This window comes from Oncorhynchus kisutch, linkage group LG13 (genome assembly GCF_002021735.2).
Source record: "Oncorhynchus kisutch isolate 150728-3 linkage group LG13, Okis_V2, whole genome shotgun sequence".
In the NCBI taxonomy this organism is placed as follows: Eukaryota; Metazoa; Chordata; class Actinopteri; order Salmoniformes; family Salmonidae; genus Oncorhynchus; species Oncorhynchus kisutch.
Genome location: NC_034186.2, coordinates 40,897,885 through 40,924,101, shown reverse-complemented (window position 1 = coordinate 40,924,101; position 26,217 = coordinate 40,897,885). Strand labels below are relative to the sequence as shown.

Below are 26,217 nucleotides of genomic sequence, written 5' to 3'. Positions count from 1 at the left end.
TTTGTGCACGGGGGCATCGTCATGCTGAAACAGGAAAGGGCCTTCCCCAAACTGTTGTCACAAAGTTTGAAGCACAGAGTCGTCTAGAGTGTTATTGTATGCTGTAGTATTAAGATTTCCCTTCACTGGAACTAAAGGGCCTAGCCCGAACCTTGAAAAATAGCCCCAGACCATTATTCCTCTTCCACCAAACGTTACAGTTGGCACTTGGGACAGGTAACGTTTGGACGCACCTACTCATTCCAGGATTTTTCTTTATTTGTACTATTGTCTACATTGTAGAATAATAGCAAAGAAATAAAAACTATGAAATAACACATATGGAATCATGTAGGTTAAGTGTGCCTTGAATTCTAAACAAATCACTGACAGTGTCACCAGCAAAGCACCACCACACCTCCTCTTCCATGCTTCACGGTGTGAACCACACATGCGGAGATCATCCGTTCACCTACGCTGCGTCTACTCAGCCAGCTAACGTTAGCTAGCTGGCGAATTAGCTTTCTAGCTAGTTGTTTTGGTCTACCGGTGTCTCCATTTCAGTTAGCACAAACTGACGTTGCATGATACTTGCTTGCTAAGCATCTAGTTTGCTCACGTATCTAAAGTTAGATTATCAGCCGCTAATGTTGGCTAGGTTAACTGAAATCGACTTTCTACTGTCAGTTTGATAAGCTAGCTAATTTAGCTAGCTACGTAATCAAATCAAATTGTATTTGTCACACGCGACAAATACAACAGGTGTAGTAGACCTTACAGTGAAATGCTTATTTCTAAGACCATAACCAACAATGCAGTTTAAGAAAATCCCCCCAAAAAGTATGAGATAAGAATAACAAATAATTAAAGATCAGCAGTAAATAACAATAGTGTGGCCATATACAGGGGGTACCGGTACAGAGTCAATGTGCAGGGGCACCGGTGTTGAGGTAATTTAGATAATTATGTAGGTAGTTATAGACTTGGCGCTCTGGTACCGCTTGCCGTGCGGTAGCAGAGAGAACTGTCTATGACTAGGGTGGCTGGAGTCTTTGACCATTTTTAGGGCCTTCCTTTGACACCGCCTGGTCTAGAGGTCCTGGATGGCAGGATGCTTGGCCCCAGTGATGTACTGGGCCGTACCTGCTGCCCTCTGTAGTGCCTTGCGGTCGGAGGCTGAGCAGCTTTTATACCAGGCAGTGATGCAACCCGTCAGGATGCTCTCGATGGTGCAGCTGTAGAACCTTTTGAGGATCTGAGGACCCATGCCAAATATTTTCAGTCTCCTGAGGGGCAGACTTCACTACTGTCTTGGTGTGTTTGGACCATGTTAGTTTGTTGGTGATGTGGACGCCAAGGAACATGAAGCTCTCAACCTGCTCTACTATAGCCTCGTCAATTAGAATGGGGGTGTGCTTGGTTCTCCTTTTCCTGTAGTCCACAATCATCTCCTTTGTCTTGATAACGTTGAGGGAGAGGTTGTTGTCCTTACACCACACGGTCAGGTCTCTGACCTCCTCCCTATAGGCTGTCTCATCATTGTCGGTGATCAGGCCTACCACTGTTGTGTCATCAGCAAACTTAATGATGGTGTTGGAGTTGTGCCTCTGCGTGCAGTCATGAGTGAACAGGGAGTACAGGAGGGAACTGAGCACGCACCCCTGAGGGGTCCCCATGTTGAGGATCAGTGTGGCGGTTGTGTTGTTACCTACCCTTACCTCCTGGGGGTGGCCCGTCAGGAAGTCCAGGATCCAGTTGCAGAGGGAGGTGTTTAATCCCAGGGTCCTTAGCATAGTGATGAGCTTTGAGGGCACTATGGTGTTGAACACTGAGCTGTGGCCAATTAATAGCATTCTCATATAGGTGTTCCTTTCGTCCAGGTGGGAAGGGGCAATATGGAGTGCAATAGAGATTGCATCATCTGTGTATCTGTTGGAGCGGTATGCAAATTAGAGTGGATCTAGGGTTTCTGGAATCATGGTGTTGATGTGGGCCATGACCAGCCTTTCGAAGCATTTCATGGCTACAGCCGTGAGTGCTACGGGTCGATAGTCATTTAGGCAGGTTACCTTAGTGTTCTTGGGAACAGGGACTGTGGTGGTCTGCTTGAAACATGTTGGTATTACCGACTCAGACAGGGAGAGGTTGAAAATATCAGTGAAGACACTTGCCAGTTGGTCAGCGCATGCTCAGAGTACACGTCCTGGTAATCCGTCTGGCCCAGCGGCCTTGTGAATGTTGACCTGTTTAAAGGTCTTAGTCACATCGGCTGCGGCGAGCGTGATCACACAGTTGTCCAGAACAGCTGATGCTCTTGTGCATGTTTCAGTATTACTTGCCTCGAAGCGAGCATAGAAGCTATTTAACTCGTCTGGTAGGCTCGTGTCACTGGGCAGCTCTCAGCTGTGCTTCCCTTTGTAGTCTGTAATAGTTTGTAATAGTTTGCAACCCTGACACATCTGACGAGCATCAGAGCCGGTGTTGTATGGTTCGATTGACGCTTTGCCTGTTTGATTGTTCATCGGAGGACATAGCGGGATTTCTTATAAGCTTCCGGATTAGAGTCCCGCTCCTTGAAAGCGGTAGCGCTAGCTCATTGCGAATGTTGCCTGTAATCCATGGCTTCTGGTTGGGGTATGTACGCACAGTCACTGTGGGGACGATGTCCTTGATGCACTTATTGATAAAGCCAGTGACTGATGTGGTGTACTCCTTAATGCCATCAGAAGAATCCCGGAACATATTCCAGTCTGTGCTAGCAAAACAGTCCTGTCATTTAGCATCTGCTTCATCTGACCACATTTTTACAGACCAAGCAAGCCAGCCAGTACTACAATAGCTTCTTTTAGTAACTCGGGTGTATTTAGATACACTAGCGTTGCTTTCAATTGCACAAAAACAGTCTGCAGGAAGCCAGAAGTTAAATACAATTCTGTTTTAACTTAGCTACTCTGCCGGTGGGGGGAATTTGAGACCATATCAAAAGGATGGTATTATTAAACAGGCGTTCCAAATGTGGGTCTGTTGTAGACCCAGTTCCTCTCTGCTTACAGCTACTCTAGAGGCATCACTACAGACACCTTGGTTCGAATCCAGGCTGTATCACAACTGGCCGTGATTGGGAGTCCCATAGGGGGGCGCACAATTGGCCCAGCATCGGTCTGGGTTTGGCCATTGTAGGCCGTCATTCTAAATAAGTATTTGTTCTTCACTGACTTGCCTAGTTAAATAAAGATTAAATAAAAATACAAATAAATATAGATCTTTTTTTATTGCTATTTAAACGATTATAACAGTGACCGCGGTCATTTGGCTTACCAATAACCGTCATCCAAAATTCTGTGACCGTCACAGCTCTAGTGTGTGTGTGTATCTGTGTGTACGTGTGTGTACGTGTGTACATGTGTACTTTGACTGCTCTGTGTACTGTGCTGTACCAGCCTTGGGGAAAGGAGAATAGGATCGATAGCACCAACCCTGTCTGCTGATTTCACAACTGGGATGGGGTGCAGTGAGTAACACTGGTGGAGCACACTTTGCTCACTGTGTGCGTGAGTGTGATTGGTGTGTGTTTCCGAGTGGGTGTGTGATTAGCCACACCATTCTCCTATGGAGCCATCCTGCACACTGGTTTGTATTCGTATATTGAATGTGCTTTCACCCACACGTCTCCTATTAGGAGGGAGGCACCACTGGGATGGGTGGTACAATGTGGTATTAGCCTCTCCAGATCAACAGTTGGCTGGGGTCACCAGTAACTCGCCCACTGATCATAGATTCTAACACCACCACTGACAGAGGCCTGAACATAGTCTGAAAGTGCCCTCGGGTTCAGATGGGCAGTATTCTGGGATTATGTTCGTGATTTGTTTGTTTTCGTCTATTCTGTTTTTTTTTTTATTCCGGGCTACCTTTATTTATTTATTTATTTTCACCTTTATTTAACCAGGTAGGCAAGTTGAGAACAAGTTCTCATTTACAATTGCGACCTGGCCAAGATAAAGCAAAGCAGTTCAACACATACAACGACACAGAGTTACACATGGAGTAAAACAAACATACAGTCAATAATACAGTATAAACAAGTCTATATGCGATGTGAGCAAATGAGGTGAGATAAGGGAGGTAAAGGCAAAAAAAGGCCATGGTGGCAAAGTAAATACAATATAGCAAGTAGAGTTACCTTAGAGTTTCAATATCTTACTTTGTTAGTACTGTGTCTCTATTGTGCAAATCTGTTCACACATTTCTTCTGTGCCCCTCATATGCTTCGATTATTTACTTTATGTGTAATGCTAAGCAATGGCCCAGACAATATATGGATCCCTTATAACATTATCATATGATCAGACGTTTGGAGACGTTCAGATCATCACACTATTCCTCTGACATCCCCCCCCCCCCCCCCCCCCCCCCCACCACCAATGCTTTCCAGATGTGCTGATGTCATCGTCACATGAGCGTTTGAGAGAGCCCGTACAATGCCAAGGCCACTGACCGATGTGAAGTACCAAATAACTATGGCCACCACAGTTATGATCTTCACAGGAGGGCTGCCCACATTCCAGCAGCGGCAGAGCTATTGGGGAAGTACAGTGGTGCCATTTTCAGATGTGCACTGAGGAAGAGGGCACATAATAAACCTCATACTTTATATTGCTTAGCAGTTATGCCATTTGTTTAATCAGTTACGATAAACAAGGGGTCAGGCAACTGCCAGTCACATCATTTGGTGGCAGTTGTTGGGGTACTTGATGGAGATTGGCGTTATATGTTTCAAAGCAAAACACCAAGTTGGTGCTTCATCAACCATCGGACACCACATTGTTTATTTTTCAATTCCTTTGAAAGGTTTTGCTTCGAGTGTGACTCAATAATGAGAGGCTTCAACTAACGAAGCATTGACTGTAACTTGCCTCTCCCTGGCCTGCTACCCCCTCAAAGCCTCTATCAGTGCCCAAGTGATGTTCAGACACTACTGCTATCACTGTTAATACAAGCTGTGGTCTGGTCAGTGTCTCTGGGTACCTGTCAGTCTGATCTGCTGACTACTGCCACACTGAGAGAGACCCAAAGCATGTCATCCAGGTGGCACTGGGCACTGGAGAGTCTCCAGACTGAGATTACAGTTAGACCAGAGAGTTTGTCCATGTCATATCTCGATCAGCCATTCACGTTTCAAACAGCCCCTTCAAGTCTAGTTTTGCACTAAGAGAGAGAGTGGTTGCATGCATAATGTAGCAAAATGCTTTGAAACAGAACATTGCACTCTGTGTTCTTATTGGACAAGTTCACGTTCGTGCCTTCTGAACACGACCCATGCTCTCCCAGGCAGCCATGCAGCCCAAAGAGAACTGGAATGCTAATCAAGGCAGCAATAACACAACACTCCCGGTCTGTCCCCCCGAAATAAAGCCCCGAGCCTGGAATAGTTCCCAGATCTCACCAGGGGGGCCGCAACAGTGGCTCATGTGCGTCACTACTCCAGCTCCATGTATTCAGCATGACCGCCCTTCCCCATCACCCTCCTCCCCCTCCTCTTACTCCCAGAAACCTATTGATTCCTCCATGCCCGGCTCTAGGAGGTGTATGTTTTATTATGCCATGGTTTTGATGTTTCAGAGGGGCATTGAATATTGTGTCAGGGGGAGGTTATTATTTGGTATTTTGGTATGGAGTGACATCTACTGGTTACAGCCTCTTGGTTTGCGTTTCACATGAAAGAATTGGTCAATTCCAAAGAGGTTTTGAGAAGTTTAGAAATGTGAGATGTTTTGAAAGGCAGACTCACAGAAACACTCATCAATTCCAGTGAGTGTTTTCATTCGTGACTTTTGGAAGACTCTTTGCGATCATAATCACCTGTCCATCTTTACTTTTTAAAACGTTCTAAAAACCACATTTCTGAGAATAATAATATGCTTTTCCAAAAACAATGTAAAAAGTATACAGATTTCCTATGTAGGTGCGCTGTTAGTTGTGAATTGATCTCCATAAAAGGGTGCTAGGACATCAGTACCTAAATGATAAGCCTTTTAATAATTAGCCTTTAATAATTAGCCTTTAATAATTAGCCTTTAATAATTAGCCTTTAATAATTAGCCTTTAATAATTAGCCTTTAATAATTAGCCTTTAATAATTAGCCTTTAATAATTAGCCTTTAATAATTAGCCTTTAATAATTAGCCTTTAATAATTAGCCTTTAATAATTAGCCTTTAATAATTAGCCTTTAATAATTAGCCTTTGTCATTAAAACAACATAAATAAAACATTCCATTGTCAAGCAATTGAACAAAATAATGGGCTTAGATTTTTGGATGAAGGGCACGTACGGTTCGCTCGACTCCACTCCACTAGGCAGGCACATGGTGATCCAGTGCCTACCCAACGGTGCTCCAGCCAGTCCACAGAGGGTGACAATGCATAGCACGGAGCACTCGGATCTAGATGTGGCTCCTCATAGGGGAGGGAACGCAGCATGGCACAGAGGCACATTCTTTGAAAGCCACCCAGCCCAGTGTCTTTTTCAAGACCCAGCACGTTTGTCAGGCACGTTGCGCAATGATCAGAGGGTCCGATGTATGCAGCTTACGTATGTCCCTGTCTGTCATAGATTGTCCAGATCTATAAGATGCCTTCAACAGCCATGCTAACTGGAATGTATTTACCCTCAGTGCTCAACTGCTGCTGATGGCTTTTAGTTTTCGTTGATGTTTCAGGAATGTCTCTTACTGTAGGTCAGGTCTTCAATGTTCGGACCAGTTTATTGTATTTTATTGAACCCTGACTAGATTTGATTACATTTAATTGAACCATGTAAGACTTTATGGTATTAGCTTTGGATATTTTTTTTAGATTGACTTTTTTAGTGATAAACGTTCTCTCCTGGTTTTCCCCAGATGGCTGGCAGTACCAGCAAGATTGCAGACAGGGAAATTCTATTTTAATCGCTCAGCACTGTGCCTGTCATTGGTGTGTGTGACAGATTTATGTCGTCGTCGTTCCCATCTCCTTAGCAGAGAGAGAAGGTCAGAGGTCATATACCTGGGTTGTGTTCATTAGGCACTGAATGGAAAACAAAAATGTGTGTTTTTTTATAACACTGTGTTTTCACACTTGCGTGACTTTCAAAAGGCTCCCCTTTTCAATTCCCCTCCAACATGTCTGCCAACATGCCACCCCGGGCTCTGTGCCCTCTTCCCCAGTATACAAATATTTACCCCTGATTTCATTAGTAACGCTTTGTGAGCTCATGGGCCGTTTCAGTCCACTGCTTTCTCTGACCTTATTGATCTGGGCTCTGGCTCTAGGTCTGGGCAGATTACTTTTGGAGATTTTCTTGTCTGGGATCAGGTGAAGACTGTCATGTAGTAAACATGCTAAAACAGGAGTGGGTGATCTCCGATGGTGAGGGCTGATATGGGTGCAGGATTTTTCCCCCGACAAGTAGTAACACACCCCATACTACTAATCTCAACTAATCATTGTCTTCCATTCAGGCTTTTGTCAGTAGAAACTGTTCTCAGTTTTATTGTGACACACTTCAATGTGTTACTGTCATAGGACAGAAGTCTTAAGCAATGTCATGTGAGAGTTGATATGTTAATATGTCTGTATGCACATATTTCAGGTATTTATGGTATTTAGATGCATGTTATATAGCATATAGAGCATTTAAAGAGTTAAACTTGGAGATACTGAGAGGGTAGGAGCCATGCTGCCTCTGAGACCGCCCCTGTTTTTTCTGACCTCACAGTTCAACTGGCATACACATACACAGGAAGGGAACACTAGCACAGGCACACAGACACATGATATAGCGAGACTTGCACACAAACAGACACTTATTGAGTTTTCAAGAGGGTCCATGTCTTCAGCTGTCAGAGGGAGTTGAGACTTAGAGGTGGAAGACTGGGTTTAGAAGAATTGCAGAGGAGAGAAAGACACTGATGAGGAGTGAGACAGAAGGGGAGACTGGGAGAGCTTTCTGATCAAGCCTTCATGTAGAGATTGTTCAAAAAGACAGTGAGAGCCAGACATAGGAATGGAAAGGACAAAATCAAGCTAGTTAATCTGCATTTTGTTTATTTTGACCTTCATCTGGATAGAAAAGGAATTCCATATTGTCCGTTTAAGGGAGCTTCACTCTTGCTTCTACAACTGTTGAACATGTGCTTGGTGACAAACTCAACTCGTTCTGTCCCTCAACCACATCTAAGGATGTTACCCGGGAGAAAAAAATTGACTTTTTGAAACACACAGCAGCTTTTCAAGAGGCGGATTTTTCAATGTTTTTGACAGGAATGTTGGTGGGAAATACCAAGGAGGATTTCCCTCAAAGCCTCAGACTTTCTCCCAGATTCTCGCAGGGATTGTCTTGCTGTTTTGGCTTTTCTTGTAATTGCGGCATCTTCGGTCCTCTCTGTTTGACATATCATTCATTTGAGCGGCAATGGGAACCAGGTGCGGCGTGAGGAAAGCAGCAGGGTCGCGCGAAAGGAGACGGACAAGAGCACTCTAATGTTCCCACCGTAGCTTTCAAAAGGAGAAGGAAACTAAAGGAAAGCAGAGAAAAAAGTAGAAAGGGGGGAAAAGAGGGAGCGAGAGGAGGAGTGAATAAAGGGGGGAGAAATATGAGTTTGCCAACAAACTGTGTATTCATGGCCCCCACCACGGACCGGTCGTTCAAAGTGCGGAATGGGAATATCTGTGGATCCCCGTGCGCAGTCAACCGGCCCATTGACATTGTCCAGAAGCGCAGGCGGTAAATGCACCACCTTATTATTCCCTCTCACCTATTGTCCCAGATGCTGCATGTAATCATTTCCATGTAAAAATACCAATGAAGACCAACATGTGAGGTTTATAGGAGCATGTCAAATGACAGATAAGAGTCTGTTTTTTTAAGAAATTAAGGCATATATAAATGTTTCAACCATGTTCTATCCTAAATATTAGGAAATAGCAGAGGCTTTTATATATGGTCAAACAGATAGCACAGGGGCCTTAAAAACATCTTAAAAGGTATTATAAATACATCAAAACACAATAATGCTGAATTAAAGACCCCTGCCAACTTATATCAACACTTATATTTAGTTTTGGAGAGATGACTTGCCTTGTTTAATTTTTTAGAAACATTGCCCTGTGCCTTGAAATTCTGTTAGCAAAGACCCACATATCTTTAAGATATTTTCTAATTTCTCTCTTTCATCAGGAGGGAGGATAATGAAAGTTCACAGAAGTAAGTAAAGGTTGACCTAGCAATTAGTTATTGTGTTTTTAGGGATATCTATTTGGTTTATGAATTAAGTTAAATTATGAATTATTAAATTAAAATGTGAAATTCCGTTACTAAACTGGTAATGGAATTTCAGAAAAATCTGTAATGGAACTAATGCAATTGAATTGGCTACAGTGGGAAATCATAGTAGGCACAAACCACAGTTGAGTCACCTGCTACAGTCCTCCCTTCCACTGGCATACTGGTACTGTAAGCTCAGCTCATAACTGTTTTCTTTCTGTTTCTGTCATCTGGTGTTCAAAGCAAGAGTGTAAAGAACCACAACCCCTCCCTCCCTCTCTCTCTCGATCTGCCTCTCTCCTCTCTCGATCTGCCTCTCTCCTCTCTCTCTTCTCTCTCTCCAGTTAATGTCACCTCTCCCGGCTCTTACTCACACCTACCCATGACCCCCTCTCTTTCCATTTACTGTAACCAGCATCCTTACCGACTGACACTGGACTTCCATGTTCATTGAAAAGTAGTTGAAATTTGGTCAGTCCGCCCTGGCCTTGATTCCAACATACACAGACGTTGTTTTTTTGGGGGGGTATTGTCCGGACCGGACCAGTTTTAATTTCAACATCTACAGAGGTTGATTTTTGGTCCGTTCCCGGACCAGCCTTGATATGGCGCAAGCATAGACCTCCATGATTCGTTCAGATTTGTCTCAGTTGGACCGGACCAAATCTGAACCAATCATAGATGTCTATGTTTCACAAGTGTGGAGAGCACAGTAGAGTACAGTAAAGTAAAAACAAAAAGAGTTGAGTATAGTTCAGTAGAGCACACTAGAGTTGAGTACAGTATACTGTACTGTACTGTATTGTATTGTACTGAACTGTACTCTACTGTGCTCTACTGTGTTGTGCTTTGATGTCCAAACTTGTAAAACATAGATGTCTATGATTGGTTTAGATTTGGTCCGGTCCCGAATTTGGTCTTGTTTGGGGGCAAAGCTCATTAAAATAACAGCCATTGCGTATAATAATACCCAAATAAGGAGGGTATTGTATATGTATACCTTTTTGTACCTATTTAAGATACATCACCATGAAGAGAATTACGTTCATATCCATAATTATGCATTTCTGGGTAGTACAGATCAGGGACACCTGATGAAATTCCGTTACCGCAATCCATTACCAAGTGTAAGTCCACTTCACTTACTGTAGTTCAATAACCAAAAGAGAACAGATGTAATGTCATAGCTGACACCCCATTTTTTTCTGCAGACATTAAAAAAAAATCTAAATTCGGGGGAGCAGATATTTAAGAGTTTTAGGAAAACGTGGTTACACAAAAAAAATGAATTTCTGTTCCCAAACTTGGATCGGCACAATTCTTCCAGTAAATGCGTTTTTGTCAAATGTTCTGTTCAAATTGTTAAAAGTAGTCCTTATGGGTAGAGTTGTATGGTTTGTTAAACTTTGAAATCAATGGATTTTGTTTGGCATAAATTGAAAGTGAGTCTTAGCGCAATTCCTTTACCCTGGAATTGTCTATGTGTCTGTAATGAACATGATAGGAGACAGAGCTGGTTTCAAGTGCAGAGCGCAGCAGGTGTTTATTGGAAGGGACCATAGGAGGAGGTAGGGTCCAGGGGCAGGCAGAAAGTCATACACAGTAGGTCCAAAATGGCAACAGTACAGGCAAGGAACAGGCAAAAAAGAGTTGTGAGTGAGGCAGGCAAAAACTATCAGAAATGGGAGGAGTGAAGGACGGGAAAAAAACAGCACTCTGAAAGAAGTGTGTCTCAAAACAAACAACACCCCCACAGTGATGGGGTGCAAGGAACTGAACGAAATAGTGTGGGATGATGACATGCAGGTGTGTGAACAGGTGATTAGAATTCCAGTAATTGGGATCTGGAGAGTGAGCTGGAAAAGTGGGCTGCATTCCGGGGATCTAAATGTTTGAGAGTGTGAGTTGGACGCAGACTTTACAGTTTCATTTTCAGCACCCACACACATCTGTGTGCTTTTAGGCCAGTTTCACTTTAACACAGCTCTTTCATCCTATCTTGGTGTGGGTTTTGTGTCACCCTTTGTTACCACAAGCTATGCTGAATCTTAGTAGTCGTGGGAGCTTTTTTGTTGGTGAAGTTTTTATGACTTTGTTCGGTATTAGGATGTTTCTCAGTGACGTAGCTGTGGATATAGCCATGACTGTGACTGGACTATGACTGTCAGGCTAGAATGATGTGGCCAGAGCGTTTCTTTTAATGAAGAACACATGGCTTCTCAGCACAGGTGAAATCAGAGGTCTTCTGGTCTGTGACAGACTTATTACCACTACTGGCATTCACACCACACACACACACGTTCACGTGTGGCTCACACCACACCACACTCAACAGATGGCAATATGTGAAAGAGACCATTATGTTAGCTATATAGTTTGTACCCCAGGGACTCTCGTTCACGTTAGTCTCAGTGCTCCAGTTTAAAGAAGCAAAATGGAAATAGGACTAATTCTGTATCTGACATTTGAAAACGCATGACGACAAACCCCTTCACCGCAGAAACAAAGTCTGTTTATAATGTCAGGCCCAAATGTTTAAAACACTTCAAAGGCAACGTCTAATGAACGTTGAGTCAGGCGTATTTATAGACCAGTGTGGTGGGCCGATGAATTGAACATATGCAACTAATAACACAGTAAAAATCTGTTTAGACAAAAACTATGTATACTGTATAATCTTCCAAATCCTCTAACTAGCCTCTCATCATTTTAGTTTCCGCTAATGCCAACAAGCAGCCCTCCTTCCAATGCTGTGCTTTTCAATATTAATGCTTTGGGCACAACTTGATTAAGCCATGAGTAGGAATAGGTTATTTATAGTTAATGCTGAGGGAGAGGTTGTTGTTCTGGCACCACACTGCCAGTTCTCTGACCTCCTCTATATAGGCTGTCTCATAGTTGTCTGTGATCAGGCCTACCACTGTTATGTTGTCAGCAATCTTAATGATGGTGTTGGAGTTGTGTTTGGCCACGCAGTCATGGGACAACAGGGAGTACAGGAGGGGACTAAGTACACACCACTGAGGGGCCCCAGTGTTGAGGATCAGCGTGACAGACGTGTTGTTGCCTACCCTTACCACCTGGGGGCGGGCCCATCAGGAAGTCCAGGATCCAGTTGCAGAGGGAGGTGTTTAGTCCCAGGGTCCTTAGCTTAGTGATGAGCTTCGTGGGCACTATGGTGTTGAATGTTGAGCTGTAGTCAATGAACAGCATTCTCACATAGGTGTTCCTTTTGTCCAGGTGGGAAAGGGCAGTGTGGAGTGCTATTGAGATTACGTCATCTGTGGATCTGTTGGGGCGGTATGCAAATTGGAGTGGGTCTAGGGTATCCGGGAAGGATGTTGTTGTGAGCCATGACCAGCCTTTCAAAGCACTACATGGCTACCGACGTGAGTGCTACTGGGCGCTAATCATTGAGGCAGGTTACCTTGGCTTCCTTGGGCACAGGGACTATGGTGGTCTGCTTGAAACATGTTGGTATTACAGACTCTGTCAGGGAGAGGTTGAAAATTTCAGTGAAGACACTTGCCAGTTGGTCCGCGCATGCTTTGAGTACACGTCCTGGTAATGCGTCTGGCCCCGCAGCTTTGTGAATGTTGAACTGTTTAAAGGTCTTGCTCAGATCGGCTACCGAGAGTGTTATTACACAGTCATCCAGAACAGCTGGTGCTCTCGTGCATGCTTCAGTGTTGCTTGCCTAGAAGGGGCATAAAAGGCATTTAGCTCTTCTGGTAGGCTCACGTCACTGGGAAGCTCGCGTCTGGCTTTCCCTTTGTAGTCTGTAATAGTTTTCAAGCCCTGCCACATCCGACGAGCTTCAAAGCCGGTGTAATTAGGATTCAACCTGAATCCTGTATTGACACTTTGCTTGTTTGATGGTTCGTTTGAGAGCATAGCAGGATCTCTTTTAAGCGTCCGAATTAGTGTCCCGCTCCTTGAAAGTGGCAGCTCTAGCCTTTAGCTCGATGTGGATGTTGCCTGTAATCCATGGCTTTTGGTTGGGATATGTACGTACAGTCACTGTGGGGACGACGTCGTCGATGCACTTATTGATGGAGCCGATGACTGAGGTGGTATACTCCTCAATGCCATTGGATGAATCCCGCGACATATTACAGTCTGTGTTAGCAAAACAGTCCTGTAGTGTAGAATTCGTGTCATCTGACCACTTCCGTATTGAGCAAGTCACTGGTACTGCCTGCTTTAGTTTAAGCTTTAGTTTAAGCTTGTAAGCAGGAATGCGGAGGATAGAATTATGGTCAGATTTGCCGAATGGATGGCGGGGGAGAGCTTTGTATGCATCTCTGTGTGTGGAGTAAAGGTGGTCTAGAGTTTTTTCCCCTCTGGTTGCACGTGATATTCTGGTAAAAAGATTTGTTAAACTGATTTAAATTTGCCTGCATTAAAGTTCCCAGCCACCACTAGGAGTGCCGCTTCTGGATGAGCATTTTCTTGTATGCTTATGGCCTTATAGTTGGTTTAGTGCGATCTTAGTGCCAGCATCGGTATGTGGTAGTAAATAGACGGCTACGAATAATATAGATGAGAACTCTGTTGGTAGATAGTGTGGTCTACAGCTTATCATCAGGTACTCTACCTCAGGCGAGCAATACCTCGAGACTTCTATAGGGGCAGAATCGTAGGTTCATCAATTTTATTTTCCAATGATTGCATGTTAACCAGTAGAACGGATGGATTTAGGAGTTTACTCGCTCGCCTACGGATTCTCAGAAGGAAACCCGACCTGCGCCCCCTTTTCCTCTGTCTTTTCTTCATGCAAATTACTGGGATTTTTTTTGGTGAGTTTATTCCAGTTCGTGGTGAGTAATCGCTGTTCTAAGAGACGGTAGCAGCAACATTATGTACAAAATAATTTCAAATAAAAGTTACAAACAACGTAAAAAAAAAAAAAAAATAGCACAGTTGGTTAGGAGCATGTAAAACGTCAGCCATCCTCTTCGTACTACCATCGTACTATGGCGCCAAAGAGGATCATTGCTAGACATTTTCAAGTCTTGCCATAGATTTTCAAGCTGATTTAAGTCAAAACTGTAACTAGGCCCCTCAGGAAGTGGTACAAACGGGATGGATGTTTTGGAATATTTTTTATTCTGTACAGGTTCCCTTCTTTTCCCTCTATCAATTAGGTTAGTATTGTGGAGTAACTACAATGTTTTTGATCCATTCTCAGTTTTCTCCCATCACAGTCATTAACCTCTAACTGTTTTAGTCACTATTGACCTGATGGTGAAATCCCTGAGTGGTTTCCTTCCTCTCCGGCAACTGAGTTAGGAAGGACTCCTGTATCTTTGTAGTGACTGGGTATATTAATACACCATCCAAAGTATAATTAATTATTTCACCATGCTCAAAGGGATATTCAATGTCTTTAAATAAAAACATTTGCGAGGCATTGGAAAACCTACTTAGTCTTTGTGGTTGAATCTGTGCTTGAAATGTACTGCTCGACTCATCTCTGGGGTACAGAGATGAGGTAGTCATTCAAAATAATGTTAATTAAAAAGTATTGTTGTACACACCGTGAGTCCATGCAACTTATTATTTGACTTGTTAAGCAACATTTTACTCCTGAACTTTTTTAGGCTTGCCATAACAAAGGGGTTGAATACTTATTGACTCAAAATGTTTCAGCTTTTCATTTTTTAAATAATTAGTCAAAATTTTGGAAAACATAATTCCCCTTTGACTTTATGGGGTATTGTGTGTAGGCCAGTGACAAAAAAAAAATCTCAATTTAATCCATTTTAAATGCAGGCTGTAACACAACAACATTTGGAAAAAGTCGAGGGGTGTGAATACTTTCTTTCAATGCCATTCCCTCTATATCTTCTTGACTACTCAGTCAAAACCAATACCTTAGCTATTAGGATGAGACAAACACTTGCATCAAAATGTCTGAATTTCCAAGAAGATATTGAGTTTTCTTTTGTTCCCCTGTACAGTCATTGTTTTGTTGAGTACATTTGACTCATCCAAGCTACCTGCTTACTGGTTTGGACAGAATGCTTTGACGTCAGCAGTTCCGTTTTGCATAACAAGAACAAATTTGGTAGCAAACAATGCCCCATGCTGACTGGATTAAAACCTGTGGAGTGGTCTTATCTGGTGTCCATCAAGCCCCACTGTGCTAGTTTATCTGCACAGACTTGCTCCAACGACTCAGAAAACCACTGGTGACGTCAACGCACACCCACTCTCAGACGCCTCAACCTCTGTGGTCAATGACTTGGGGCCTCTGGCACAGATAGGGAGACAAGTAGGACTGTGAGAAAGTGTGTGCATGCTTGTGTGTTGATGTGTGTGTGTGCAGATGTGCTTGTTTGAGAATATAACAACACACACAAGCCACCGCAGACTAGCCTCTCTGTCTACACTTTCTGCCCAAACTCTCAACACTGTCACCAACAATAATATTCTCTCTAAACTGCGCGCCTGCGCAGCCGCACACCTCCTCCAGGACTGCCGCCCAGAAGAAATGCCATGCCGCGCGGAGACGCAAGAGATTTAACTTCACTGAGTTCGCCCCATTAGTTTGCACTATATTGATCAACGTTTTTGCTGTGATCGAATCAACATATCATCCACTTTTCAATGCAACAAGCCAAAACAAATCTAACTTTGCAAGATTTAGTCTGTTATTTTGTTGAACGCAGAGCCAGAGTGCAACGGAGTATAATTCTATTGGCGGGTGTAGCCCACGAGCGGTCTTTCAATCACCCGCGAGTGAATGCGCTTTTCTGATCAGATCCGCGCGTGTGGACATTTGTTGATATTCTTTGCTAGATAGCGAGTTATTAGCCCAGTTATAGATAAGTATAGCCCAGCAATCGAGAGTTACTGCTTCACACAAGAGCACAAAACGTGTAGGCTACATTTCAAGCTCGTAGAAAAGCCAGTCAGGTAAAAAGCTTGTGTCTTAATTAAAGGGGCAGTGTTGTATTTTGAGACAGGCGTGAATATGCACATAAGCCAATAGGAAGAGGGGTAGCCTACTTTGTCTAATTCGCTGTATGGTAAAACTAATACATTTGATTTTTTAAAGGGGTTTCTTGCATCATATAACACTATACAATGCAATTTGCAGTCACCTATATGGCCCATGGTGTTACAGACCAAGTCAAAAATCATTAGTCAAGCCCTTCATAATGTAAAAACATGTGACAAGAGGACATCATGCCCAGTGTGCCTCAGTCTTCCTCTTCTTGGCTGCGAAGTCTTAATGTGAAAAGGAAGTGGAGGAACCTGCCTCACACCAGGGCTCAATCACTTGTTTATTGAAAGGCACCTATTAAAGCCATATGAGTCTTGTTAGAGGAGAGCACCCCTGCTCCCCTGAGCTTGTTTGTTCCATGGAGAGCCCTGCTCTGAGTCCTGCTCTGCCCGTTGAGCGCTCATGTTCCATGGCCCGCCTGCCTAATTGTGGCCGCTCGGGGGTAGATGCAAAAGGGGGTCGATGCAAAGGGCCAAATCAAGACCTGGCCCGCTGGGGCCCTAATCAGACTCAGCTGGCAGGACGCAGAGGGTGTGTGTTTGTGGATGGTGTGTGGGGGGAAGGGAGGTTTTGTGTGTGTGTGTGTGTGTGTGTGTGTGTGTGTGTGTCTATTCTGAGTACATGGTTGGGGGGTTTACTCATCAATATAACTTGTGGGAAGAGGGCTGCAGGTTTCTGATAGGGCTTAATTAGTTTATGACCTGAGCAGTCTAACCCATGTATCATCCCTTAACCATTCAGCACAAGTTAATGGCAATCACCTCATCCTTACACGGTGTGCCATTAGATTAAGAGTTTCCATGTTAGTGCTAATCAGTTCCCCACGTACCGTACCCAACATAATCAATAAGATGAGTCAGGCCTACTTACACTACATGACCAAAAGTATGTGGACACCTGCTCGTTGAACATCTCATTCCAAAATTATGGGCATTAATATGGAGTTGGTCCCTCCTTGCTGCTATAACAGCCTCCACTCTTCTGGGAAGACTTTCTACTAGATGTTGTAACGTTGCTGCTGGAATTTGCTTTCATTCGGCCACAAGAGCATTAGTGAGGTCAGGCACTGATGTTGGGCGATTAGGCCTGACTGGCAGTCGGCGTTCCAATTCATCCCAAAGGTGTTTGATGGGGTTGAGCTCTGTGCAGACCAGTCAAGTTCTTCCACACTGATCTTGACAAAACATTTCTGTATGGACCTAGCTTTGTGCATGGGGGAATTGTCATGCTGAACCAGGAAAAGGCCTTCCCTAAACTGTTGCCACAAAGTTGGAAGCACAGAATTTCTTAGAATGACATTATACAGTATACTGTAGCGTTAAGATTTCCCTTCACTGGAACTAAGGGGCCTAGCCTGAACCATGAAAAACAGCCCTAGACCATTATTCCTCCTCCATTAAACTTTATAGTTAGCACTATGCAGCGTTGTCCTGGCATCCGGCAAACTCAGATACGTCCGTCGGACTGCTAGATGTTGAAGCGTGATTCATCACTCCAGAGAACACGTTTCCACTGTTCCAAAGTCCAATGACAGGGAGCTTTAAACCACTCCAGCCGACGCTTGGCATTACGCATGGTGATCTTCAGCTTGTGTGCTGCTGCTCGGCCATTGAAACCCATTTCATGAAGCTCCCGACGAGCAGTTCTTGTACTGACGTTGCTTCCAGAGGCAGTTTCGAATTCGGTAGGGAATGTGGCAAACGAGGACAGACTATTTTTACTCGCTACATGCTTCAGCACTCGGCAGTCCCGTTCTGTGTGCTTCTGTAGCCTACCACTTCGCGGCTGAGCCGTTGTTGCTCCTAGACATTTCCACTTCACACTATCAAGGGCAGACATTTGACATCAGGGCAGACATTTGACGAACTGACTTGTTGGAAAGCTGGCATCCTATGACGGTGCCATGTTGAAAGTCACTGAGCTCTTTAGTAAGGCCATTCTACTGCTAATGTTTCTATGGAGATTGCATGACTGTGTGCTCGATTTTATACACCTGTCAGCAATGGGTGTGTGTATAGCCAAATCAACTAATTTGAAGGGTGTCCGCATACTTGTATACAGTTGAAGTCGGAAGTTTACATACACCTAAGCCAAATACATTTAAACTCAGTTTTTCCCAATTCCTGACATTTAATCCTAGTAAAAAATTACGTCAGTTAGGATCACCACTTTATTTTAAGAATGTGAAATGTCAGAATTATAGGAGAGAGAATTATTTATTTCAGCTTTTATTTCTTTCATCACATTCTCAGTGGTTCAGAAGTTTACATACACTCAATTAGTATTTGGTAGCATTGCCTTCAAATTGTTTAACTTGGGTCAAACATTTCGGGTAGCCTTCCGCAAGCTTCCCACAATAATTTGGGTGAATTTTGGCCCATTCCTCCTGACAAAGCTGGTGTAACTGAGTCAGGTTTGTAGGCCTTGCTCGCACACGTCAACACATTTTCTATAGGATTGAGGTCAGGGTTTCGTGATGGCCACTCCAGTATCTTGACTTTGTTGTCCTTAAGCCATTTTGCCACAACTTTGGAAGTATGCTTGGGGTCATTGTCCATTTGGAAGATCCATTTGCGACCAAGCTTTAACTTCCTCACTGATATCTTGAGATGTTGCTTCAATATATCAACATATTTTTCCTTGCTCATGAAGCCATCTATTTGTGAAGTGCACCAGTCCCTCCTGCAGCAAAGCACCCACACAACATGCTTCTGCCACCCCGTGTTTCACGGTTGGGATGGTGTTCTTCGGCTTGCAAGCATCCCCCTTTTTCCTCCAAACATAACGATGGTCATTATGGCCAAACAGTTCTATTTTTGTTTCATCAGACCAGAGGACATTTCTCCAAAAAGTATGATTTTTGTCCCCATGTGCAGTTGCAAATCATAGTCTGGCTTTTTTATGGCGGTTTTAGAGCAGTGGCTTCTTCCTTGCTGAGCGGCCGTTCAGGTTATGTCGATATAGGATTCGTTTTACTGTGGCTATAGATACTTTTGTACCGGTTTCCTCCAGCATCTTCACAAGGTCCTTTGCTGTTGTTCTGGGATTGATTTGCACTTTTCGCACCAAAGTACGTTCATCTCTAGGAGACAGAACGTGTCTCCTTCCTGAGCAGTATGATGGCGGCGTGGTCCCATGGTGTTTATACTTACGTACTATTGTTTGTACAGATGAGTGTGGTACCTTCAGGCGTTTGGAAATTGCTCCCAAGGATGAACCAGACTTGTAGAGGTCTACAATTGTTTTTGTTAGATATTGGCTGATTTCTTTAGAAGGTAGGACTTGAAATACATCCACTTGGTCACCTCCAATTGACTCAAATGATCTCAATTAGCCTATCAGAAGCTTTGAAAGCCATGACATCATTTTCTGGAATTTTCCAAGCTGTTTAAAAGCGCAGTCAGCTTAGTGTATCTAAACTTCTGACCCACTGGAATTGTGATACAGTGAATTATAAATTAAATAATCTGTCTGTAAACAATTGTTGGAAAAATGACTTGTGTTATGCACAAACCGACTTGCCAAAACTATAGTTTGTTATCGAGAAATTTGTGGAGTGGTTGAAAAACTAGTTTTAAAGACTCCAAACTAAGTGTATGTAAACTTCTGACTTCAACTATATATAGTGTATGTAGTCACCAAAGTCCTATCCCTGTAGCTGAAACCCTTTCAGATTGACCAAGACCATAAGCACTTGGTTCAGGTCCATTTCAACACATTGAAATATCCTATTTCCAATTGGAAAAGGTTTTGAATTGAACAAACCTCAAGGTTTACGTCTGACTACATCGTCAACTCGTACTACCCCCGAAGTGTGTGTGCTGTATCTTAGTGGGTGTCTAAATGTGCCTATGAGCAGCTGGCCTGCTCTCTGGCTTACATCTGTGGCTTTACATGACGACTCATCCAGATGTGATTGACGTCAGTCTCACGACATACAAGCCACCTTCAAACGGGAGTCCCCGCTTACAGACAGGACACACACACACTCTCTCCCTTTGATGTGGGAGCAGAGATCAGAGCCTCCCTGCCTTGGCTCTCCACCCCTCCCTCCCTCCCTCCACCCCACCCCTCCGTCTCTCCCTCCCTCCTTTAACCAAATGTTTACCGCTCCTGTTTTTTTCCCCTCATATGCCTCCATGCAGCCAATGCCACACCCTTCATTTTTTTCCTTTCTTAATTTTCTTTTACAAGGGAGTGTTTTTTCCACACAACATATTATCAACATTCCTCCCATAGACTGCAAAGACAGGGAAATCACTTTCAAGAAACAACTATTTGTATTTTCTCTCATGGCCAGCCATTTCACTTCCACTGATGACATCACAGTCTGTCAAACTTTGTGTCATTCACACAGAGAGCTTGACAGATAAATACTTGTCTTTTGCCTGATGAGCTTTTAATGAACTTCCATTTTCCTCCAAGAATGGCTGAATATCTCTCGCCGATCCAGTTTGTTCTTGATTTTAATGCACCTTGTTTGGACTGTGAGGTAGCAACAGTGTGATTTTTTTCCCCCCCTTTCCATTGGGAAAGAGCATGTTGATCCCATTCTAAGAGGACAGTAATGAAACACGGGAGAGAAAGAAGAGGGTCATACCACAGAGGTCAAGCCAGGGCTGGTCTCCTCTGACGGAGAGATTTGAGAGGACTAGCACTAGCTAATTGCTAACAGATACCCAGCACGCAAGCAGAGTCCTACCGGCTAAAGTTCCATACTGTAATACCCACCTGTAGAGATGGGGGGAAAGGGCTCATGCTGGAATACCACTTTTTTTCACTTCATGACACTTCATTCATTTTATGCCTTCTTGACTCCTCGCCTAGGTCATGGGATTGAGCAGAGCTGATGGTATCATAGTAAGTAGTCATGAGTTGCAGGTTGGCAATGTCCCAATCAGTAATGTTTGTGTCATAGCAAATGAAAGCAGATGGTAATACAGATGGGTGGTGGTTTGGGTGAGTTACTGCCATAGAAGAGCACTTCAAAACCAAGAGAAAAGCACTTCAGGTAAATGCAATACTTTTTAAAGAGCTTGGACTTTAATTTTCACAGAAGTTTCTTTCAACTGTCAACATTTGAGGGGTGTTATTTCCTCTCCAAAAGCACAAGAGTCCACGAGAGGCAGGGGTGAAAGTGAGTCCACGAGAGGCAGGGGTGAAAGTGAGTCCACGAGAGGCAGGGGTGAAAGTGAGTCCGCGAGTGGCAGGGGTGAAAGTGAGTCCACGAGAGGCAGGGGTGAAAGTGAGTCCACGAGAGGCAGGGGCGAAAGTGAGTCCACGAGAGTCAGGGGTGAAAGTGAGTCCACGAGAGGCAGGGGTGAAAGTGAGGTCACGAGAAGTAGGTTCCACACTAGATGTGAGAGGATTGAGCTGTGTAGCCATTGGGTTGTAGCACTCTCTTGACAGGCCTGAGCAGGGCCCACCACAGTAGCTTATCTACCTCTCCCAGTCGTCTGTCACAAGCGCCTCTGACGTCACGGCCCCGGCCAGAGTATATGGGTATACGGACGGTGGCATTCTGGAGCCGTTGTGGTGCTCATCTGATACATGGCTGCTTGTGTTTTACCACAGGACCACTGCTGGATAGGATAGGATCCTCCAGTTCCCCCTGGAGTAAGTGAAGCCAAAGCGTGTGAGTGGGTGTGTTTGTGGGAGGTGGGTGGGTGATACTGTACGGGTATGGGTGGTATGTGTGTGTACTTATTTGTATCTGTTATATCGGTTACTTCTACACTCTCACTCTTCATGTATACATCCTGTAGATTTTTGAAGCGGTTTTAATAGCAGAGTTTTTTTTTACCTCTGATTCTTGTTGGCTGGTACAGAGGCTTGTTCCGGTAAGAGTTCAGCCACAGTGCGGAACAGTATAGTCAGTTGGCGGTGAACAAAAGCAAAGGAGGACTATCTTTTGGCTTTGCTTTGGAGATCTTTCCAAAAGTTTCTCAGTTCCTTTAGTTCTTAACATTTCACTTTATTTATGATGTATGTGAGACAATATGAGTTCTATTATCTTATTGGCTCAAGTGGTACATTTAACTTTTGTTCAGCTGTGCCACACCAATTTACCAGGCCAAACATTCCCTTTTTTAAACCGCTAAATGTCATAAGCTCACATATTTGTCATATTAGGTTAATCTTCTTATCTGAATTACACTGTTTATAAAAAAATTATGATTCTTATAAAAAAAATCATATTATTCTTAATCCATTTGGTCAAGCCAGTTAAAGTCCTGAAGTATTGTGCATGTATATGGACGGTTACCAGTAAAGTTGGGTCTCTCTTACCCTGTTGACAGCGAGTCAAGTTGTGGTGTTTGGAGAGTCGCTCAGAGAGAAAAGAAATATCCACAGACGGTTCTCTGATGACTCCATGTCTGTTCTCGTGCAACAACTTCTCTTCAAGGGCTATTTTTAGAAAACATATGCTCATGGCTGTATCTTATGTTGCTGGATACAGAACGTTTTTCCCTTTTGGTCAACTTGGATGAATTGATACACAGTGAATGTATTATGTTGTGGGGTTCAATTTTGTTCTGCTGTTGAGATGATAAATAACATGTATAACATGTTTATCAGTATCCAGAAATGACTTATAAAGACCAGAAGCTAGACCAGATAAGAGAAGAATAGTCAGTAACCTATCTAAAAGACCTTTGGCTAGACCCGGTACAAAAGTATACAGGGCAAAGAGGTTTATATAGCCTCATTTACACGTTAACCATGGCGTTTGTGTTCAAACGTTGAGTGTTTGACATAGGTGTAATAGGAAGTGTTGAAATTGTTTACTCTAGACTGGCACGTGGGACCTCAAATAAAAAGTCAGTTTTGTGCTAATGCTCTGTCTTCATACGTAAGCTGTGTTTTAGATGTGCAGTTTCAAATACATTCTTTTTTTCTTGTTTTTGGTGGTGCACCGCGTTGTTTTGCTACGGGTGTCAGGTCGCGCACAATGGGGTGAGAGGTGCAACACTAACATCCCCCTTTCCCAAACCCCCCCCCCCCCCCCCCCAGTACAAAGCTTACGCATCACCAGGAACACACACACCAAAAAAAAGGTCCAGTCCTCTGTTTTCCAACATTCTCTGCCTCCACTCCCTTCTTTCCTGGCGTGTAAGGGCTGCGGGAACTTCCCCGAGACAAACACACACACTTTGATTGTCATAGGTCGGCGAGGCCCCAGGAGCTGGTTCTCACGCCACTCGGAAAGAAAACAGAAAGGGGATTGGACTTTTTATTAGCTAAAAGCGGTATTTGGGGAACGACCTTAATGTCCATTCTTCCTTTGTCTGAATGACACAGACCTGAAGGCTTCTTTGAGTTTCCTCTGAATCACTAGTCACTAGTAACCCCTACCTCCTTGTACAAATTACCTCGACTAACCTGTAACCCCTGTATATAGACTCGTTATTGTTATTTTATTGTGTTACTTCTTCTTATTTTTTAGTTTATTTGGTATACATTGTCTTAACTCTTTCTTGAACTGCACTGTTGGTTAAGGGCTTGTAAGTAAGAATTTCAAGGTAAGGTCAACACTTGAATCATGAGGGGGGCTTATCCTTTTATCCAGGAACTAATGGATTTGCTCTTTTTCCCACATTTGAAGAGGAAAGGAAACATGGAGGATTATCTTTGTGTTTGTGGAGATCAGATGACGTTTCGATATCACCGTTCCGGTTTAGTAAAAGATAGTCATTTAGTGATTAGTCTGCACCAAATGTTTGTGTGTGTGCATGTGTATATGTGCTAGTGGTCTCCTCGGGAGACACCCCAGAAGGGTGCGTACCACAGTGGGATACAGGGAGGCCTGTCTCCCACGAGTTCTGACGGTAGTCCAGACTCAAAGAGAAGGGAGAGGAGACACTGACTGACGTCAGAGCCTGAGAACAATGACAACACCAAGGTCACTATCGACAGTTATGACCTACCAGACAAAGAGCACCTCATAGAACATCACCATAATAAAAGATGATTGATTCAAAGGTTTATTCAGTGGAATGGCACAATTGGTTTAATGCTTGTGTGATACATAATACATATCCTCCATGTTGAGTGTAGTGTCTGTGTAACATCAGATTTTTTTTATTATACTTTTTTTGGTCCTTTACATGTTATACAAATTTACAGTAGCAAACACACTTATCCAGAGCAATTAGGGTTAAGTACCTTGCTCAAGGGCACATCGGCAGAGTTCACCTAGTTAGCTTGTGGATTCGAACCAGCAACCTTTCAGTTACTTGCCCAACCTCTTAACCTCTAGGCTACCACCCAATCCACATTGAGGCAAAAACTTCATCTTACCTGTTCTCTGGCTGACATTTAAGATGCATGTACTTTAAACAGTGGTCGAATTGCTCTGTGCTCTCTATAGAGACACTGGTGTGCTGGGGAACATGCACTGACTGGCACAGTGATGAGTTATATTTCTGTCTCCAGTAGATGGTGCTACCTGACACTCAGAAGCCCATTCTGTTTCCAGTATTTTTTACTTAACCTTTATTTAACTAGGCAAGTCAGTTAAGAACCTTATTTTTATTTTTTTTACAATGATGGCCAAACCCTCCCCTGACCCGGACAATTGTGCACCGCCTTATGTCACTCCCGATCACAGCCGGTTGTGATACAGCCTGGGATCGAACCAGGGTCTGCAGTGATGCCTCTAGAGCTGAGATGCAGTGTCTTAGACCGCTGCGCCACTCGGGAGCCCAGTAGAGGGAACTAACAGTATGAATACCACTGTTTATGGACACTTGTCCTCCCACTCAGTCTGATAATCCCAGGTTTTTCCTAGTGGCATTTCTTGAACTTTGCCCAGGTGGTTTTCTTGGGAAAATATGCGCCTTCATCTACCGCACTGTATTGCTTCTGGAAATAGAAGTGAGTGGGAACGTTGTTGAGAAGAGAAGCCGCCTGCAGCTGGGAAGGAGATCGCCACAGTCCATAAGTGTACTCTGATATCTCCAAGCCTCAGGCTCTGATAGTTTACTCAAACATTAACATTTCATGTGAATGATGTGGATTTCAGTTCTAATGGGCGAGTTTTGTTTCACGTGTGAGTGTTTTTGGGGGTTAATTCAGTTATTTTGGATAGAGCTATTCATAGCTGCTGATGCCATTGGCCCCGTGATTGATGACATCCCACCCTCAGAGATGGCCCAAATCGGATGCATCTTTGAAAATTAGATGAAGGGAAGGGTGAGAAAAAGGGAGGGAAGGGAGGAGGAGAGGTAGGGTAATAAGGCAAGCCCCTCCCCCTGGGGCTCTCCCCACCAATCAGGGAGGAAAGGGAGGAAGAGAGGTTGGGTAATAAGGCAAGCCCTGGCACTGATGCTTTTATACTGCAGCTCCTCCCCCTGGGACTCTCCTCACCAATCAGGTGGAGCTTGTTAAAACGCTGCATTGAGCCGTCGAAATGCAAACCTATCTTTCACTCTCTCTCTCTGTTGCTCTCCCTCTCATTGTTTCTGATTAATGATGTCAGTCACTGCCCGAGTATGGTGCAGGTTTGTTTTTAAATGTTAATTTAGGCAAAATACTGAGACTCGTTGTATTTAGGGTGCATACGTCACAACACAACACACCCCATACAGAGGCATGCAGGTTTGACTGCTGTTGTGAGAGGAATGAAATGCACTCGTACATCCACAGGTGGTTGTTGCAGGTACCTCGGAGACATTCAGCAATAGTTTTACTCAAAAGAAATTTGCACACCACACAGTGCTGGCTAATAATAACTGTTTGTGGAAATCATGACAACAAACAAATCTGCAGCACTTTCTATTCACTATGTGTTGAACTTGAAGTCGATTGAAAGGGTATGTACCGTATTGGGTGAGGGTTTCAGCCTAACGTAATTATATGAGACTCCAGCCAGGGGGGGGGTGGGGCATGCCGTATGTTTCAGGCTATGTATAGCCCTC

At 43.7% G+C, this 26,217-nt stretch overlaps 1 protein-coding gene and 1 long non-coding RNA gene across 7 annotated transcripts in view; one reads left to right on the top strand and one right to left on the bottom strand.

The window, feature by feature from the left end:
* LOC109902377 (cAMP-specific 3',5'-cyclic phosphodiesterase 4D) overlaps positions 1–26,217 on the top strand; it is a 170,682-nt gene that overhangs the window by 105,002 nt on the left and 39,463 nt on the right. For 2 of the 6 annotated variants that reach the window (XM_020498678.2, XM_031786257.1), the window contains exon 1: positions 21,826–21,913. The exons of 3 other annotated variants lie outside the window; for them this stretch is intronic. Coding sequence is in view for 1 of the 3 variants with exons in the window: in XM_031786256.1 (XP_031642116.1) it covers positions 8,615–8,745 (131 nt within the window). In the remaining 2 variants the exon portion in view is untranslated. Of the gene's footprint in view, positions 1–7,759; positions 8,746–21,825; positions 21,914–26,217 lie in introns of those variants that run through there. One more of the 6 variants, XM_031786256.1, reaches the window with a different exon arrangement.
* On the bottom strand, positions 21,319–22,781 carry LOC109902382 (uncharacterized). The gene is made up of 2 exons (XR_002256875.2): positions 22,586–22,781; positions 21,319–21,908 (listed from the first exon to the last, which is right to left on the bottom strand). It is a non-coding gene; the product is annotated as an uncharacterized LOC109902382 (long non-coding RNA).